This window comes from Chanos chanos, chromosome 4 (assembly GCF_902362185.1).
Source record: "Chanos chanos chromosome 4, fChaCha1.1, whole genome shotgun sequence".
NCBI classification, from domain to species: Eukaryota; Metazoa; Chordata; class Actinopteri; order Gonorynchiformes; family Chanidae; genus Chanos; species Chanos chanos.
The window spans coordinates 14,605,791-14,622,579 of NC_044498.1; the positions used below are offsets into that span (position 1 = coordinate 14,605,791).

Sequence of the window (16,789 nt, forward strand, 5' to 3'; positions counted from 1 at the left end):
CTCACCTCAGGTTGCGACGATGTTGGAGTTCCTTTTGTATGTCAGCGCCCTCATATTTCCGTTAGCTAATGGAATCCCGCCCGGCTTCCAGGTTCGCCTGGCAGGCAACAGACGCCACACCCACGAGGGCCGAGTGGAGGTGTTCTACAATGGTGCATGGGGGACAGTGTGCGACGACGACGTCAACATCAACTTCGCAAACGTTGTTTGCCGGGAATTGGGCTATGTACGTGGTCTTACCTGGGCACACAGCGCTAAGTTCGGTGAAGGGCAAGGTGAGCCATCTTTTTACTGTTGAAACCGTTGCCTGTGTAGTACAATTAACTGAGACAACATGAGAAGTTTATACATAGGAAGTTATTTTATTTTCCTGCATCTTCATCATGTGAACTATTGGAATGCTTCACACTCCCCACCCCCAATTTGTAACTTTGGAAAACTGTGTTGCTGACATAAGTAGCCTAGTGTTGTACTGAATAGTCCTTTCCCACTGTCCCTCTTGTTTCTCTCTATCTAGGGATGATCTGGTTAGATAATGTACTGTGTACTGGAACCGAGAGCTCAATATCTGAGTGTCGGTCCAATGGCTGGGGGATTAATGACTGTACTCACAGTGAAGATCTGGGAGTTATCTGTAGCTCAGAGAGGAGACCTAGCTACAGTTCTCAAAACCAGGAAAACCCACAGTCCGTGCCTCCTCCCCTACCCTCACGAGCTGAAGTTACTAATGTTCCTGAAAACCCTCTGCCTGTGAGCTCCCCCCGTAGGAGGGGACATGAGATTGCCCTGAACCGGAATGGCCAGAACCCACGCCAGGGTTCCTCATCTCCCCAACAGAGAGGACATCAAATCCAATTGCGTCGCCATGGTTACGAGAGCACAGGAAACCGTGGCCATCAGAACTCGGTGCCAAGAGGCCATCAACTACCCGACCGTCTACGTAATGGAGCTGCTTATAGAAGAGCACAGGGGTCACCTCTACTACCTGCACCCCAAGCTGTCCGACACACACCAGAACTACGCAGCTACGAGAGATCTCCCCCTGCACCACTGTACAGACCAGAACCTCAACAACCCAGTACCAATAACATGGTGGACTTTGACTTTACAGATAATACAGACTACCAGGTGAGGTAGTTGAGTATGTGATGCAGGGTGTGTGACGAAACAGATAAGTTCTGGCCCAGGCTCCACAGTCAAACATAAAGCTGTTGTGTTTGTGAAGGCATTTACTATGCAATTAACTGATGTCATTTTGTAGGTATCTAATATCCAAAAGTACAACATGGATATGTATGGTTCAACATGCACTGATAAATAGTTTCCCCAGTACTATAAAGGACTTTAAGTTCATTATGGAACTGTAATGTAGATACTCCAGGAGAGGATTCTTATTGGTTTAGCCCACATCCTGCAACAAGTGCAATTACAGAGGGATGTAAAACCAAGTTCTTCTAGAGCCAATCCCTCAGCCTTGAGTCTGTCAGAGTGGCAGTGGTATTAAACCACTGGACACCAGTGCCCTAGCGTTGCCCTGTTGTGGTTAAGAGTTAGTTATCTGGGTCAAGTATAAAAGATTTATCTCTGCCTATTAGGTAGAGGGTTTACAAACAGGACATGAATTTGAGCTTATGAGATCACTATCTGTTGCAGTATGAAAGAGTTTTGGCTTGGTGTGACTGTTACACATTATTATTTCCATTTGCCCTATTACCAAGAAACAACAGTTTAATCAGTATGGAGCTTTTTACCATGCATTTGAGAAGAGTACAACCTGCTCCTCAGAAGGATTATTCCCACAGGATCACACTTGATCCTACTTTTTGTGAGATCACCAGTACCTTGATAAAGCTTTTGTGTGTTGGGTTGGAGCAGACGTCTTAATATGCTGCTGTTTGTCAGGATTCTAAAACTGACACATTTCAAGATTTAGAAAGAGATTCTGGTGAGATTAACATTCAACAATATTTCATCCCATCTTTTTGTGCTTTGTAGTCTACAGACAGGGTCAGGCTAGAGGAGGTACGCCTTCACCCAGTCCTGACCAACTCCAGAAACTCTGCCATGGTAACAGAGGGTGTGGTGGAAGTAAAGCATGCTGGGAAGTGGCGTCATGTTTGCAGCCTGGGTTGGGATCTCAGCAGTAGCCGTGTGGTTTGTGGCATGCTGGGATTCCCTGCTGCAGAGCAGCATGATGAACCTGTGTACAGGTGAGCCCAGCATCTCTTCGTCCTTTCATTTGTTTATTTATTTATTTATTTTTTACTCTATTACTCATTCATCTGGCCATTCTCATATCTTGCACTCACAGACCAACTGACTCATCTCTCCAAGTGCCTTTGGGTTCATTTCACTTAACTACCTACTAACAAACCCACTTCAATCTACCACTCTGCTTTCAAATGACCAGACTCCAATTTATCCTTCTCTGATTGTTTCCCAAGACTTTTGACCAGAAGAGTGGCAACTAGTGTCGTAGAGAGAAGCATTTTTTTGCAGTTCTGTTGAATCTTCTATTGTGTTTTACTATACACGAGTCCAAATTGCTTAAATAGACTATGCCTGGGGGTTTAATTTATCTGATTTTACGCAAGTATGTAAGATACTTAGACTTCTGTTTTGTAATTCACCAGAAAATGAAGGGTAAATACATGGAAACCCGTTGAGTAGAGCTGCTATTATTATGACCACCGCAGCCCACGTTCCAAAGGATTACTTGATGTTTAGCGTTGGAAAAATAACTGTGTTGGGATTTGAGTGCTCATCATGGTGCTTTTAAATAGTTCTTTAGACTGTGATTAATGTTAGATTTAGCTAAAATAGCAACATGTGTGTTTTAACAACGCTCACTTAAGACAGTTGCTTGTCCTCTAATCTTATATAATTACGCGATTCTATGATTTCTCATTCTATTCCTTCTCTCTCTCTCTCTCCCTCTCTCTCTCTCTCTCCCAAACACAAACATTACATACACACACACACGTTCAATCTCAGAATCTATTGCAAAAAAACTTTTAATGTAGACAAAACTTTGAATAAAATTTGCACAGTGCTGTACTTAGTGTATTGCAGTTACACAAGAAAAACTGAACACTTCGCCATTCTTGCCTTTACTGGTCTCAGAGTTTAGTATGGGGAAATACTTTCTTTAACTTAAATAGCCATTGCACAGCACTTTGTGTCCTTGTCCCCAAACACCCCCTTTTATTTCGTCCCACAATTTTTGGGTGAACCTAGACCATCTGTCTGACCTCTTGCCATAAATACCCACAAGGACCAGTGAGAAAGACAGACCTTCTCTGTGTTTAGAACTGACCACAGGGCCTTTTTATGGACTTTTATGCCCTACAGTATGTCTTTGCTGGCATATCCCTTGATTTAAATTCATTCAGTGTAGAAGAGGAAAAAAACACAAAGGTTGCATTTTTCCATCTGATAAACTTTGTTGAAAAGCTCAATTTCCTCTTTGGCTTTGAAGTCTTCTGGTCTTCTGTCAGTGACATCTAATGGTTTTGCCAAACTCTTTTCTTGACTTGTGTCAATGATGTGACTGCAAAATAGTTATGACCATCTCTCCGCAATTTAGAGGAAATCAATTTTCAGGCCCAGACTACTGATTGGATCTGTGTTGATAAACTGGTGGTAGATTTCCTCCATGTTCTTCATCTCAGTCTGAAAGAGGATGTTTATGCTCTATTGTCAAGAGGGGGTAATTTTCCGGTATTGTCATAACAATTCCAAAAAGGTCTAAGGTCTTTGAAAATGGTGACTAACTCAAAAGCCACATTGAATACTAGGACGGTGCTGCCATGACCATTTTGTCTCTATTGGTTGTACTGTTTGTGTATAAAGTTAACAGTTAGCTGTCAAGACGGCAATGCAGTAACTACATCTAGTAAATCAAGCAACAAATCATTAACAATGTTTAGTTTGGAAAGGAACCCTAATTCTGTGGTAGTCTAAGCAATAAACTTCAAATAAATTCACACCCACACCCATTTGATGAACTATGGTAAACAAAGTGACATCAAACAAGTGCTAGATTTATGGAAAAAAAAAACTCAGCTAGCCTGGAATTGTGACCTGAACTCTTTAACATCTAGCTGACAAATCCAGCAGGGATCAGATTTGTGATTATCATCACCCATTATAGTCTAGAATAGTAGAGGCCAGTTCAAGTCCAGCCCTGGCAAACCTTGAGGGTGTTACAGTGTTGCTATCATACTGCCCAGTGTTTCATTTCCTAACCAGACCTGTCATTTTCTATTGGGATCACCGCAGTCTAACTGTGCCTTAGACAGAGAGCATGTTCTTCAACCAAATGGATACTCATATTGTCCCTGTAGAACGTCACGTCCCTCTCTGGCTGCTAGTCTGTGTCACGTAAGCACTGGCTGGGATGCTCTCCTAAAAAGATGCTGTAATTATAAGGTTGTGGCTCATTCTGAACCTCCACTGTTTCTGTTAAGAGCTTTTTTAATAGCTGTTTTCTGCTCAGCTGTGTCAGCAAAGCAGAGAGCCCAACCTAGATGGCTCTCAAAATATCAGTGCTCACGCTCTATGTCCAGCTGTTTAATTGTCTTGTTTTTTTAAGGGTTGTGCCTCTTCCCCTTTTGTAAATTATGCTTTAAAAAAAAATATTCACCCAATCATCTGAGTATTATTTGTTGCATATGAATGATCCTGCCCTCTGAATTTCATCCTAGACTGATTGTGTGTTAAATTGTGATTCTTGCTCTGCTCTCTGACCATTTGCACCCTTCCCCTTTCCATTTCCCCCACAATCACAAGACTCAAAAACTTTTATGGAAAGAGACCCCTTTTGAGCAAGACGTCTTTTGGTATTATGGAAAATGCTTTGGAGAGTCTTGTGGTGGTAGGAGCAGGATACATTACTGGATATTCCGTCTCCTGAGCTGTTTAAGGAGGACTGGGCTCACTGAATCCATTTAATCACAGTGTTCATCCTGTTTACTTATGCTATAGAAAAGGGAGAAATCCTGTGGTAATACCCACATCTTGTGTGCAAAGTACTCTTGGAGCTCAGCCAATCACTGGCAACCAGAGGAGCTTCCTGTGAGGGGTTCCTAACAAGTGCTTAGCATGTGTTTGTGCTTTAGCCCCTAAAAAAAGGTGGTTGTGAGCACCGTATTTTGGACAATGGAGTTACTGGTGAAATTATTTCACCAAGTCTGTCCCAGTAAAAATGCCAAGTCAGGGTGATGGTTTTGTGCTAATGTTGCCACACACAAACCTCACTTCAAGCCTGGCATACTCATCTTTTTTTAATGAAGTTTTGATTATAAATTACTGGTCTTAAGGCAGAAATGCAATTTCAAATGTGTGTGCGCTGAATAATTTCTTGTCTGGTCTGGTGGAAAAACATTCTGCTACAGAACCACAATGGCAGACCCATCTGAAATATCACACAGGCTGTATAACTTTTATCACCGTTGATTTTAGTGCTGTCCCTTATTCCAAAAGACACATTCATTTACAATCACCACAGGGCCATGAGAGAAAGAAAACTCCTGCCACTTTTCTTGTGCAGCCTGACATTACCAGTGAGGTCTCTGACACATTTAGGTACACTAGAACACAGTCACAGAGACATTTCACCATGTTCAACTGCAGTCCTGTGCGCTCTACATTTTTGAAGGTCAAGAAACTAAACCTAGCAACTAGGCATTAACAAAACAATATTAGGGCTTGTCAAATTTAAAACACACGATTAAAAATACATTACATGGCTCTAAACAAATGAAATAAAGGTGAGCTAACATACACATTTTTGCAGTCATGCTTCTGAATTACATTGTTCTGCTCAAAGATACAGGTTATGTTTTTGTAATGCTATTTTTGCTCACTATGATTTTTCATGTGAAGTTCAGTTCCATGCCCTGGCTCTGAAAACATATTTCTCAAGAGAACAAGAGAGTTCATAATTAGAGATGGTTACATAAAAATGACCTGATATGTATAGACAGATTCACAGGTTATTGACACACCACTGAGTTGACATGCATAGCTACAGAGGGTACAGACATGCCAGAGAGTGGATGGATAGGGATGGATACCCAGGATGAATGCTGCAAAAAATATTTAATAGTCATGGCAACAAGTGGCCTACCAGCTGGTAGCAAACTGCTTTTGGTGGCATTTTCCAGTGCATTGTGTGGAGGTGTTACCACATAGTTAATTTATTCTTCATTTATCTTTCCTTTCCTTGTCCGGGTGGCTCAGTGAAGCATATCAGTGTACAGTAGATATTAACCTTTTATATGTATATTGCTAATTCCAGTTACCCTTAAAAGTATATTAGTTTTCTACATGACTCAGTATCTTGCTCACTCATAAACCATGGAAGCATATGGCTTAGTCTATGACAAATCAGTCTGTTTTCTGAATTACTTTCTTTTTTTCCTTTGTCTTTAAAAAGCTGTTTAAACACCACTGGGCACTGTGTGTTTCCATTCATTGTGCGGAACAGCTTATGCACAGAAGCCTGTGGTCCTCAAATCAGCAGGTGCCCATGTATATATTTAGCTTAACTATCCACCAACTTGCCAACTTCCTGCTTTCTTTTATGACTTAAAATGATTCATCCTCTAAGGAGGCTCAGTTCAGAAACTGCTGCTGCTTTAGTAAGAAGATGAAATGGAATTTAAAGCCACACTGGTGATTCAGTCAGTAGGATACACAAAGATTTTTTAATGCTTAATATGGTACAATATGTTAAGAAAACACCTTTGAGATCACTTAGTCACAGTCTGTTCTAAAAGGTCTAAATGTTCCAGCTACATGTTTTACTATGTACAGTATTTTTCATGCATATCCTTTCCATTCCTTATGCCAGAAAAAGTTGTCGCTATATAGCACTGCACAGTAAGACAGAGAAAATGAAAGGCTCTGACCAGAAATAAGCAGAATGAGAAACACACATAGGAGAGTTTGGGAGACAGAGAGAGAGAGAGAGAGAGAGAGTGAGTGAGAGAGACATTGAGTGAGGGAGAGAGAGAGAGAGAGAGAGAGAGAGAATGAGAGAGAGAGAAAGAGGGAGAGAGAAAAAGAGAGAGAGAGAGACATTGAGTGAGAGAGAGAGAGAGAGAGAGAGAGAATGAGAGAGGGAGAGAGAGAGAGAAAGTGAGAGAGACATTGAGTGAGAGAGAGAGAGGGAGAGAGAAAGAGAGAGAGAGAGAGAGAGAGAGAGAGAGAGAGAGGAGAGTGAATATAAGTGAGTGATGGAAATTTGGCTGGACAGTGAGAACATTGAGATCTGGCTGAAGTTGCTCAGTGACCACTAAACCAGCAGGCTTCCTCTGTTTTGTTTTGTCTCTGTGAAATATATGTGCCGTTTATTTACCAGCCACCATAGGTTGAGGGATGTCTATATGTATGTGGTTGTGTGTGCTCAAAAGGGGCGGGCTGTAGTTTGAGTGCCAAAAAAGGAAAAGGTGACACGAGTTTAAGTAACTGTAGCCCAGTGTGGAGCCTCAGCTCATGTAAACTGTCAGGTTTGCCCAAGACATGTTTACTTGTGTTGCTCAATATTTTGAAGCGTATAAAATGAATGTGAAGTAAATATGAAATGTGTCTGTTTATTCACATCAGTATAGCTCATGAAATCCTGTCTCTTGTAGGAAACTGTGGGATTCCAAGATGGCAGATCCATCCGCGAGGCAAGTTTTGATAATATTTTAAAAGTATAATTGATTCTTTCTTTATTCCTGTTTTATCTCTTCAGTATAGTTCTGTCTTATATTTTAGAAGAAATTTGTACTGAAGAAATGTTAACCCCTAACATTCCACTTGGTATTTGTTCTGATGTCTCGCTCTCTCTCTCTCTCTCTCTCTCTCTCTCTCTCTCTCTCTCTCTCTCTCTCTCTCTCTCTCTCTCTCTCTCTCTCTCTCTATCTCTGTAGGTTAAGTTCGTTGGTCCGTAAGAAGAGCTACTGGGTTGAGAAGGTTCAGTGTTTGGGGACTGAGTCCTCACTGGCTCAGTGCCCAGTCCAGCTCTCTATCCCCCACAGCGATGTACCCTGTAACGGTGGCATGCATGCAGTGGTCCGCTGTGTACCAGGACCCCAGTTCACCAGAATCTCCTCCTCAGGCAGACCCCAAGCCCCGCCATCTGTGCCGGTGGGAATACCTATATTGTCCTCTGTTGCAAGAGCTCAAAGTTGTATGTGCATAGCTGAAAACAAAATCTCATCCTTAGTGTTTTGTAGACTGGGTTATAATTTTGGGATAAGATTTCATTCAGAGCCTTTATAATGTCGACCCTGAAGACACGAAGAAATATTTGGCAGACAAATGGAGTACCATTTATATTTGAGCACTAATCCATGTTAATTGGATGGATAACTACCTGAATGTCTAGTTAAAGAGTGTGTTTGATTAACCGATGACCTCGCTGTTTCTCTCTCAGAGGGTGGTGCGTTTGAAAGCAGGACCCAGACTGGGTGAGGGGCGTGTGGAAGTGCTCCGGGAGGGGAAGTGGGGAACAGTGTGTGACCACCTGTGGGACATCACGGCTGCCAGCGTGGTGTGTAGAGAGCTGGGCTTTGGCCCTGCCAAAGAGGCCCTCAGGGGAGCACAGTTAGGCCAAGGTATTAAGACATATTGATATATTTCCTATTTTCAGGCCTAATCTGTTTAAACTTTTTTGATTATCATACTGACACTGGGAGGAATTTTCTAAAGGATGGAGAGAGAGAGAGAGAGAGAGAGATAGATAGATAGATAGATAGATAGATAGATAGATAGATAGATAGAGAGAGAGAGAGAGAGAGAGAGAGAGAATCCTGGAATTTCAATGGAAACCCTCCTGTAGGCCCACATTTGACCCTGGTTGGGGAATGTGGTGCGTGTTTGTCGGCCTCTTTTTCTCATTAATCCATCGCTATCACTTTTATCCATAACAGTAAATAAGCTTTGTGTCAGACTGTTGCATTTTGCTGGCAGATAAATACTCATGAGCTGTGGTTTTGCTCCTGGACAATCTGATTTAGATGAACGATACGCTGTGGGTGGTCACCCGAAAGATATTTTCTCTCACTCACACTCATATTTGGATCATGCTATCATTTAGAAAATGAGAAAGGAAACTGGTAGAGGATAAATGAGAACATTTCAGTCTTGATGACTTTTTTCCAGTTCATATCACTGAAAGGCTAGTTCCCTAAAGGCCTGTTCAAAGCTAGTTATGACTGGAAATGGCATTGTTTATTACTTTGATTTTACTGTTCAGATGGACGCTAGTCAAGCAGAACATTACCCATGACCATCAAGGCTTGAGTGATGCTACTGTTTTTTCCCTCAAGAACTGACGCTGTGGAGCTCTTGGGTTAAAAAGCCATGTTACTGGGATCGGTTAGGGTGAGATAGATTAGATAGATAGATTGTGTTTGATCATCTTTTGATCGGCTTGATAGATTTTTTTCCCTTACAATAGTCAGCCTTTTGAGTGTAAACTTGCCATCAGAAGATTAATTGTATGACTGTCCATATGGAAGTTGCAAAATTCTGCCCCTCAAATTATCCGGCAAAAAAAAACAGGCCTCTCTGATCACTTTTAGTGGAACTTTTTGGCCTTGCCTCACTGCCTCATCGTGATAATGAAAAGAGAGTGCTCCGTTAGTTTGTTTTTGTCTTTCACTGATTTGACGTTTCCTGCTCTCAGACTCTGCCTGCACTGAGCTGGAAGCCCAATTAGGATCAAAGAAAGGTTTAATGTCCACAAAGCTTAATATCCACAGCAGAGGAGTGATGGCTGCACTGTTTCGCGGTTGGACACCCAGGCCCATTTATTAGTTTCACGAAAAAAGAAAAAAAAAAAACCCTCCTGGGTCATTTGGTCCAAAATGAGCACATTTTCACGCTCTTATGTTCTTCCATTTGTTAGAGGGGAATTCATGACGATGAATACAGGAACAAGGTTGCAAATTCATGCTTAAATTTGCACTGTTATACTGTATAGTGTTATTTGTCTAAACTGGTGAAGCTTTTGATTTCTTTGAGTAATTTTTCATTGCTCCTACGCATTGCATTTGCCTCAGAGAGCACATACTGAATTGAGTTTCATTAGCTTTCAGACTGTATGGTGTGTAACTGGATTAGACTGGTTACCATTTCATGGAGACTGAAGGGCACATGAGTGGGTAAAACTGTCCTATATTTGACTAGGAAAAACAGGCAACAAATCGTTTAAAAAAAAATTGGTGAGTGACCTGTTTGCAGTAGCTCATTTTGATGACATCACGACCCAGTTGTGACTAAATGACAGGGAATCCTACCCTCAGATAAACGTTTCCTGTGGGGGTTTTTTTTGTGTGTCTGATGCATCTATTTTGAAATATTAAGCTTCACCCTGGGTTTCAGTGTGTAATTCTGTCAGTGAGACAGACTGCACACAAATTTTATACTGTCCACATCACAGCTGCCTCGTTTTCATTTGGGTTTTTGATCCGTTTTTCTTGTGATGTGTCCAACAGCTGCCAGGGCCAAGTGCAACTCTTTTAAAGCTATTTAGAGCTGAGTCCTAATGCCCAAACCCATCAGCCAATGCCTCAATACTGGACACACACTTTAATTCAAGGAATGTGGTTCCATGTCATTTCATAGTGCAGATGAGCATGCGGAAATAGTCTCTAACACACATACACACTTACACACACACACACACACACACACACACACAGACACACAGACACACACACACACAGACACAGACACACACACACACACACACGCACGCACGCATGCACACACGCACACAAACACACACACACACACACACACACACACACACACACACACACACACACACACAGACAAACACACAAATAACTGCGTTTCACTGTGCAGGCACTGGGCCAATTCATATGAACTCTGTGCAGTGCACAGGCAGAGAAAGCTCTATACTGGAGTGCAAATACCAGGTGCCTCCAGTCAGGACCTGCAAACACAGCCAAGATGCATCAGTACGCTGTCATGTCCCCAACACTGGACTAGACGTTACGGTGAGACAGACACGCATACACACACACACACACACACACACACACACACACACACACACACACACACACCCACACACAATCTACATATTGTTGTTCTCCAGGTAATAAATACAAGCAGTTTAGCTATATCTCTCCTTTTCTCTTTTTATTTGATTCAGGTACGTTTGGCAGGAGGGCGGGAGCCTGCAGAGGGGAAGGTGGAGGTTCTTATGGACGTGGGTGGTGTGCAGCGCTGGGGCTCTGTCTGCAGTGAGAACTGGGGCATTAATGAAGCCATGGTGGTGTGCAGACAACTGGGCTTTGGCTTTGCCTCCAGAGCTCATCAGGTACTGGTCCCTCACTCCACCGCTTTCCACACTGTACTCACATTCTGTCCACACTAATACAAGTGCAGCTGGATCTATTCAGCGCTGACCCCCTCAGAGTCCAAGTTCACGAACACATAACTAGAGATTTCTGTACTTCTTTTGACCATTGGTGAAGTGTTCATTGACTTTCAGAGTTTAGAGTTTATAGAAACCCTTTAAAAAATGCTGGCAGTTTTTGAAATATTTCAAGCATCTTATTCATGTTGGCTCTTATTAGTCTTCAAATAAATTCTTGCATCAAAAGCGTGAGTAGATTTGATCTTTCAGATTTCCGTTTTGCCTTTCTTAACGCTCTGCCTTTCTTCTCCTGTTTATTTCATCTGTGACTTTGTTTGTCAGCGTGGTGTTATTTCCCATGCACTATGTAATTGCAGGCTCACAAGAAGAAGAAGAAAAAAAAACCTCACCATTCCAGGGAAAGAAAGAGAAACTAGGAAAGAAAACAAACTGAAAATAGCTCTTTGTTGCTTGGACTAGAGGGAACAGTGTAGCGTTCTTGTAAAGCAGGGTTTTTAAAAAGGGTCATGTAAATAGCCTGTGGAGAGGGAAAATGGAAAAATGTGATAATGTCCGATAAAGGCCCATAATAATAGCTCTTAAGCTAGGAACGTATGTATGCTATAAATTCCAGGATCTCGCCCCTGGCTCAACCTCAGTTATGTGGTCTGGGGGTTTTAGCTCATGAAGCTCTTTTTTTTTTTTTTTTTTTTTTTTGGTCGTATGACATGTAGGAAACATGGTACTGGCCTGGAAATCCAAGCGCTGAAGAGGTGATTCTGAGTGGAACTCACTGCATAGGGACAGAGATGTCAATCCAGCAGTGCCGCAGAAACGGACAGGTGTACTGTCCCCGTGGAGGTGGAGGCAAAGCTGCTGGAGTTACCTGTGTAGAGGGTGAGTACTGAATGCTATAGTACAGTCAACTGTTTCAAAAAAAGAAAACACACACATGCGCACACACGCACACACACACACACACACAACTCTTTAAAATTCGCTGTATATATTGAATATTACATGATGTTTAAAAGCTTAATATTACATGATTGTTTTTAACTGTATATTTGTATTCGATTTAAATAATTATTTTAGATAACTGTAATAAAAGATAAACATATTATGAGCCCATGCGCCTCTACAATATTATCACCGTACAATATTATTGTACTACAGCTTAAATATAAAAACTACTTCTGGTACTGCGGTTAGTACATGGTACTATAATCATTATTGCATATTGTTCTACTATACATTGATCATAGTTTTGTCATTATTACTAATATGACCATAAAATGTCATAATTGATCAAATGAGTTACTACAGTCGAAATTACTGCAGATATATGAGAATATTGTATATTTACTGTAATTATAAATATGTTGCTCCACTGTTGCTTGTGATAACGCTGTCAGCTGTTTTACTAATCCTTTAACCTTCCTGTGTCTAGCGGCACCTGATCTGGTGCTGGATGCTCAGCTGGTGCAGGAGTCAGCCTACCTGGAGGACAGGCCACTGCACCTGCTAACCTGTGCCCATGAGGAGAACTGTCTGTCCTCCTCGGCTGCACGCATGCGCTGGCCATATGGTCACCGCCGTCTGCTCCGTTTTTCCTCCCGCATCATGAACCTGGGCAGGGCTGACTTCCGCCCCCGCGCCTCCAGAGAGTCCTGGGTCTGGCACCAGTGCCACAGGTGAGTAAGGGGGTAAAGACACAGGCGGTGACTGCATAGAGAGGGTAGGTTTTAAAGGAGTACTGTCAAATGGATTTTTCCTTTCTTAGTTTCACAAAAGATAAATGTGCATCATTTGACACTGTTGTTACTAATTACCCGTTTGAATAAGCAGCATTCGAATCCTTTCACTTTAATTCTTTTTTTTTTTTTTTTAGTTCTTCTCAACTCTTTAACTTTGTGTGCTTTTACTGTTTTTGACAAAAGCTGTACCTTGTTCCATGCTCAAAACACTAACTCTTTCATGGTCTTGACTTGTCAAACAATCCACTTCTTTATTGCTGTGGTTAAGTTAGTGCGGTCAGCCAGAGGAAAAATCTACTTCTCTCTTAAAGCTTAGATGCCAGTATGCATGCGAAAGGGTAAGAAAAAAAAAACACGCACACAAAAGCTGTGTTGTTTCTTTTTTTTTTCTTTTTAAATGTACTTTTCTCAAGCTTTGAAGGGGCCTTGTCACCACAAACATCATCTTTTAAAATTACCGTGCTATTACTGTTAAGCTTAGTGTGCTTTATTTTGAACAGTGTTGAAATATATTACAAACTGTCAGGAGATTTAACATTTATTTAATTAACACAGTTTATGAATCACGTACTAACTACAAAACTTGCAATTTCGTCTCTCTCTCTCTTCCTGTTATGAATGTTTGATCGTGTTCAATACATGAAGCTCCTTTTACCTCTCACAGACATTACCACAGTATTGAGGTCTTCACACACTATGATCTTCTGACCCTGAATGGTACCAAGGTCGCCGAGGGTCATAAGGCCAGCTTCTGTTTGGAGGATACATACTGCCCTGACGGTACGTAGTGTGTCATGTTTCATAGCAGCTTGAATGGATCCTCAATTTCTGTTACCCAATACAGAGATCTTACGGCAAAATGATCTTATTCAAAGATAATTACTGTGAAATGTCGCAGTTTTCATTGTTTGTGTGACACAAACAGGTTGATACTTATTGTGAGAGATTTTTTTACAGTGCTTTTAAAGCTCTTTGGCTTTTGTGAAGTTCACATTAAAGTACTAGTCTATCTATTTAAGTGAAAAATAAAGTAATTTCTTTCAAGTTCAATTTTTTAAGTTAAATAACACATTGCCACTGATAAGAATATTGCAACTGTTGTCTGTTTCCTGTTAAATCATTTTAATATCTAGCTGTCAGAGAACCACTACAGTTCTGACAGCTGTGCTTAAAACGAGTGCAAGGGAAAAGAAAAATGCATTATCTCTCAAGATTCAGCTTTGATGGTTGAAATGAAAATCGCTTGAGGTTACGCCAGACTCCTATGATGTGGTAGCAATCACACATAACAGACTCTTGTCTCCTTGGCAACAGGCCTGTCAAAACGATATGCTTGTTACAACATGGGGGAGCAAGGCATTTCAGTGGGCTGCTGGGATACCTACCGCCACGACATCGACTGTCAGTGGGTCGACATCACAGATGTCCCGCCAGGGGATTATGTCTTCCAGGTCAGAATTCTCAGCCACCTTTTTATGTCACTGCATAAATGTAATAAAAATAAAAAAATAAAAAGGAACACAATTTAAGCTATTTGACCAACCTCAGCTAAATCTTGAATATAAATAAATGACTTTTTGAAGTTAGTGTAGAATATTTCAGAATTATACACAAACTTGTGCTACAGCTTTTAAAAAGTATTTTTGTACATGCATTGTTCTTTTGTTTTCTTGGAACCTCATTTCACTGGCAATGGTAGCCTTTAGGCTAAGTGTGTGATAGAAAGCCCAGATATGGACTATAATTTGAACAAAATGGGTTTGGCTTGGTTTGCATGCATCTGCACGCTGAAGAGTTTTCTAAAATAGAGAGATTCAACCAAGGCGCCCTCCCTAGCTCTGCTATTAGGAAAATAGTCCAGAGCAACAATTTGCAGTAAAATGACTTGTCAGCATGTTACAGCATAGTTAAGAAACAACACCTGCCAGACGTTAATGTGCCTATAATAACAACGGAAATTAATTCTGAATGGAAGCAGTGGAAGCAGTTTAGCATATCCTAAACAATAACAGTTCAAAATCTAAAAGCTTAAACATGATCCAACAAAACACCTCCCTATCTTTATTTCTCTCTCTCTCTCTCTCTCTCTCTCTCTCCTTGCTCGTCTACCTGCACTCAGATGTGTTTATTCTGGAATCTCAATCCAGTGCACTATACAATGTCTGCACTGCTATCTGGACCATCTGTCTGTCAGTCAGACACCTTAAAGCATGTCTGGCCATGACTGGCAGTGCTACTGCACTGATGCTGTTAACAGCTAAGATGGACCCTTGACATAATGTAACACTCAGATGTTTGGTGGAACATACTGCTGTATCATTTTAGGTTGCCATGAAACCTCACTTAAAAGTTTACAACAAAGTGAGTATGTGTTTCCGTGTATGTACACGTTTCATCACACAATTGCAGGGTGTTTCTTTGAAATGAAACCAAAACAGTGGCATTTCAATTTTAGGAACATACATTTAAACCCATGACTCAGAGTCAATCTCTAAATGATTTTCTTTGATTGCATAGTCATTCAGAAATCAATAATGTTTTTTATTTGCCTTTTGTATGATTACATTGCCCATTAATTGGTAGAAAAATGTGCTTTGTGTCTTAATTCTTTCTTTCTTAACTATGAAGCAATAAAAGGGCTGAAGCCTTGATCTTTCCTGGAATACTACTGTCATAGACTTTAATAAAATATTCTCTAAAATTATAGGTGTTATAAACCTGTGTTACTAGAAATTTCAATTGCTTGATACAAATTCACCAGAAAACATAATGAAAATTTTCATAAACTCCATGTTGTGGTTATTGTTCTTTTTTTTTTTTGTTCAGATATATGTGGGAACCAAACACATGGAAAATTAGATGGTGTTTTATTAAATATGTGGTCAGTTTATCTTTCATGTCAAAATATGGAAAAACCATTTGAGACTTCTCTTTTTTTTAATCAGACTGGGGGGAGACCGACATGATGGAAAAACAACGCAAGCCACGACTGCTTCTTAATGATAGACTCACCATATATGTGCCATGTGCACCATAATTCTGTCTCGCCCTCATCATGTGAACACTATGGATTCCTAATGTAGTTCAAGCTCCATGTTTTTTTTTTGTCTAGGTTCAGACACTGGGATCTATTACACTGTTATTACCACAAAACGATGCCTCTGGGCTGAGAATGTCTTGTTTGCTCTCTGTAGGTTGAAGTTAACCCAACCCTGGACATGGCCGAGTCCGATTTCCAGAACAACGTGATGCGATGCCGGTGCAAGTACGACGGGGCCAGGGTCTTCATGTACGGTTGTCACGCAGGTGAGTTTCCTCTGGCATCCATATTTCTAACGACGGGATGTTGGCGTGACGCAGCCTTCTTTACAGTTTTGCGTCCACGCAAATGCATACTGTTGTTGAAAGTGCACCGATGTGAAATAAGTTAACTGTGACCAACTTCCTCTCGTTCCGTAGGAGATGCATACAGTGCAGAGACAGAAGACCTGTTTGAGCACCAACGTCAGATCTCTAACAACTTCCTCTAACATAGTTCTGCCTAATCAGGGCAGACAAACAGGACTTCTGCTTTCCCCAGACTCTCATTCTCTTACAGGGATGAGAGGGGGAGGGCCGGGCCAGAATGGAAATAGAGAGGGTTAGT

The 16,789-nt window shown here is 41.2% G+C and overlaps 1 protein-coding gene across 1 annotated transcript; it reads left to right on the forward strand.

Moving 5' to 3' along the window:
- The first annotated feature begins 19 nt into the window (after positions 1-19).
- LOC115810172 (lysyl oxidase homolog 4-like) lies at positions 20-16,673 on the forward strand. The gene is made up of 14 exons (XM_030772100.1): positions 20-275; positions 518-1,128; positions 1,996-2,210; positions 7,641-7,679; positions 7,929-8,139; positions 8,429-8,609; positions 10,867-11,021; positions 11,180-11,347; positions 12,121-12,283; positions 12,837-13,080; positions 13,808-13,923; positions 14,458-14,594; positions 16,338-16,449; positions 16,603-16,673. The coding sequence occupies exons 1-14, from the start codon at positions 20-22 to the stop codon at positions 16,671-16,673; spliced, it is 2,679 nt and encodes an 892-aa protein (XP_030627960.1).
- The last annotated feature ends 116 nt before the right edge of the window (positions 16,674-16,789 follow it).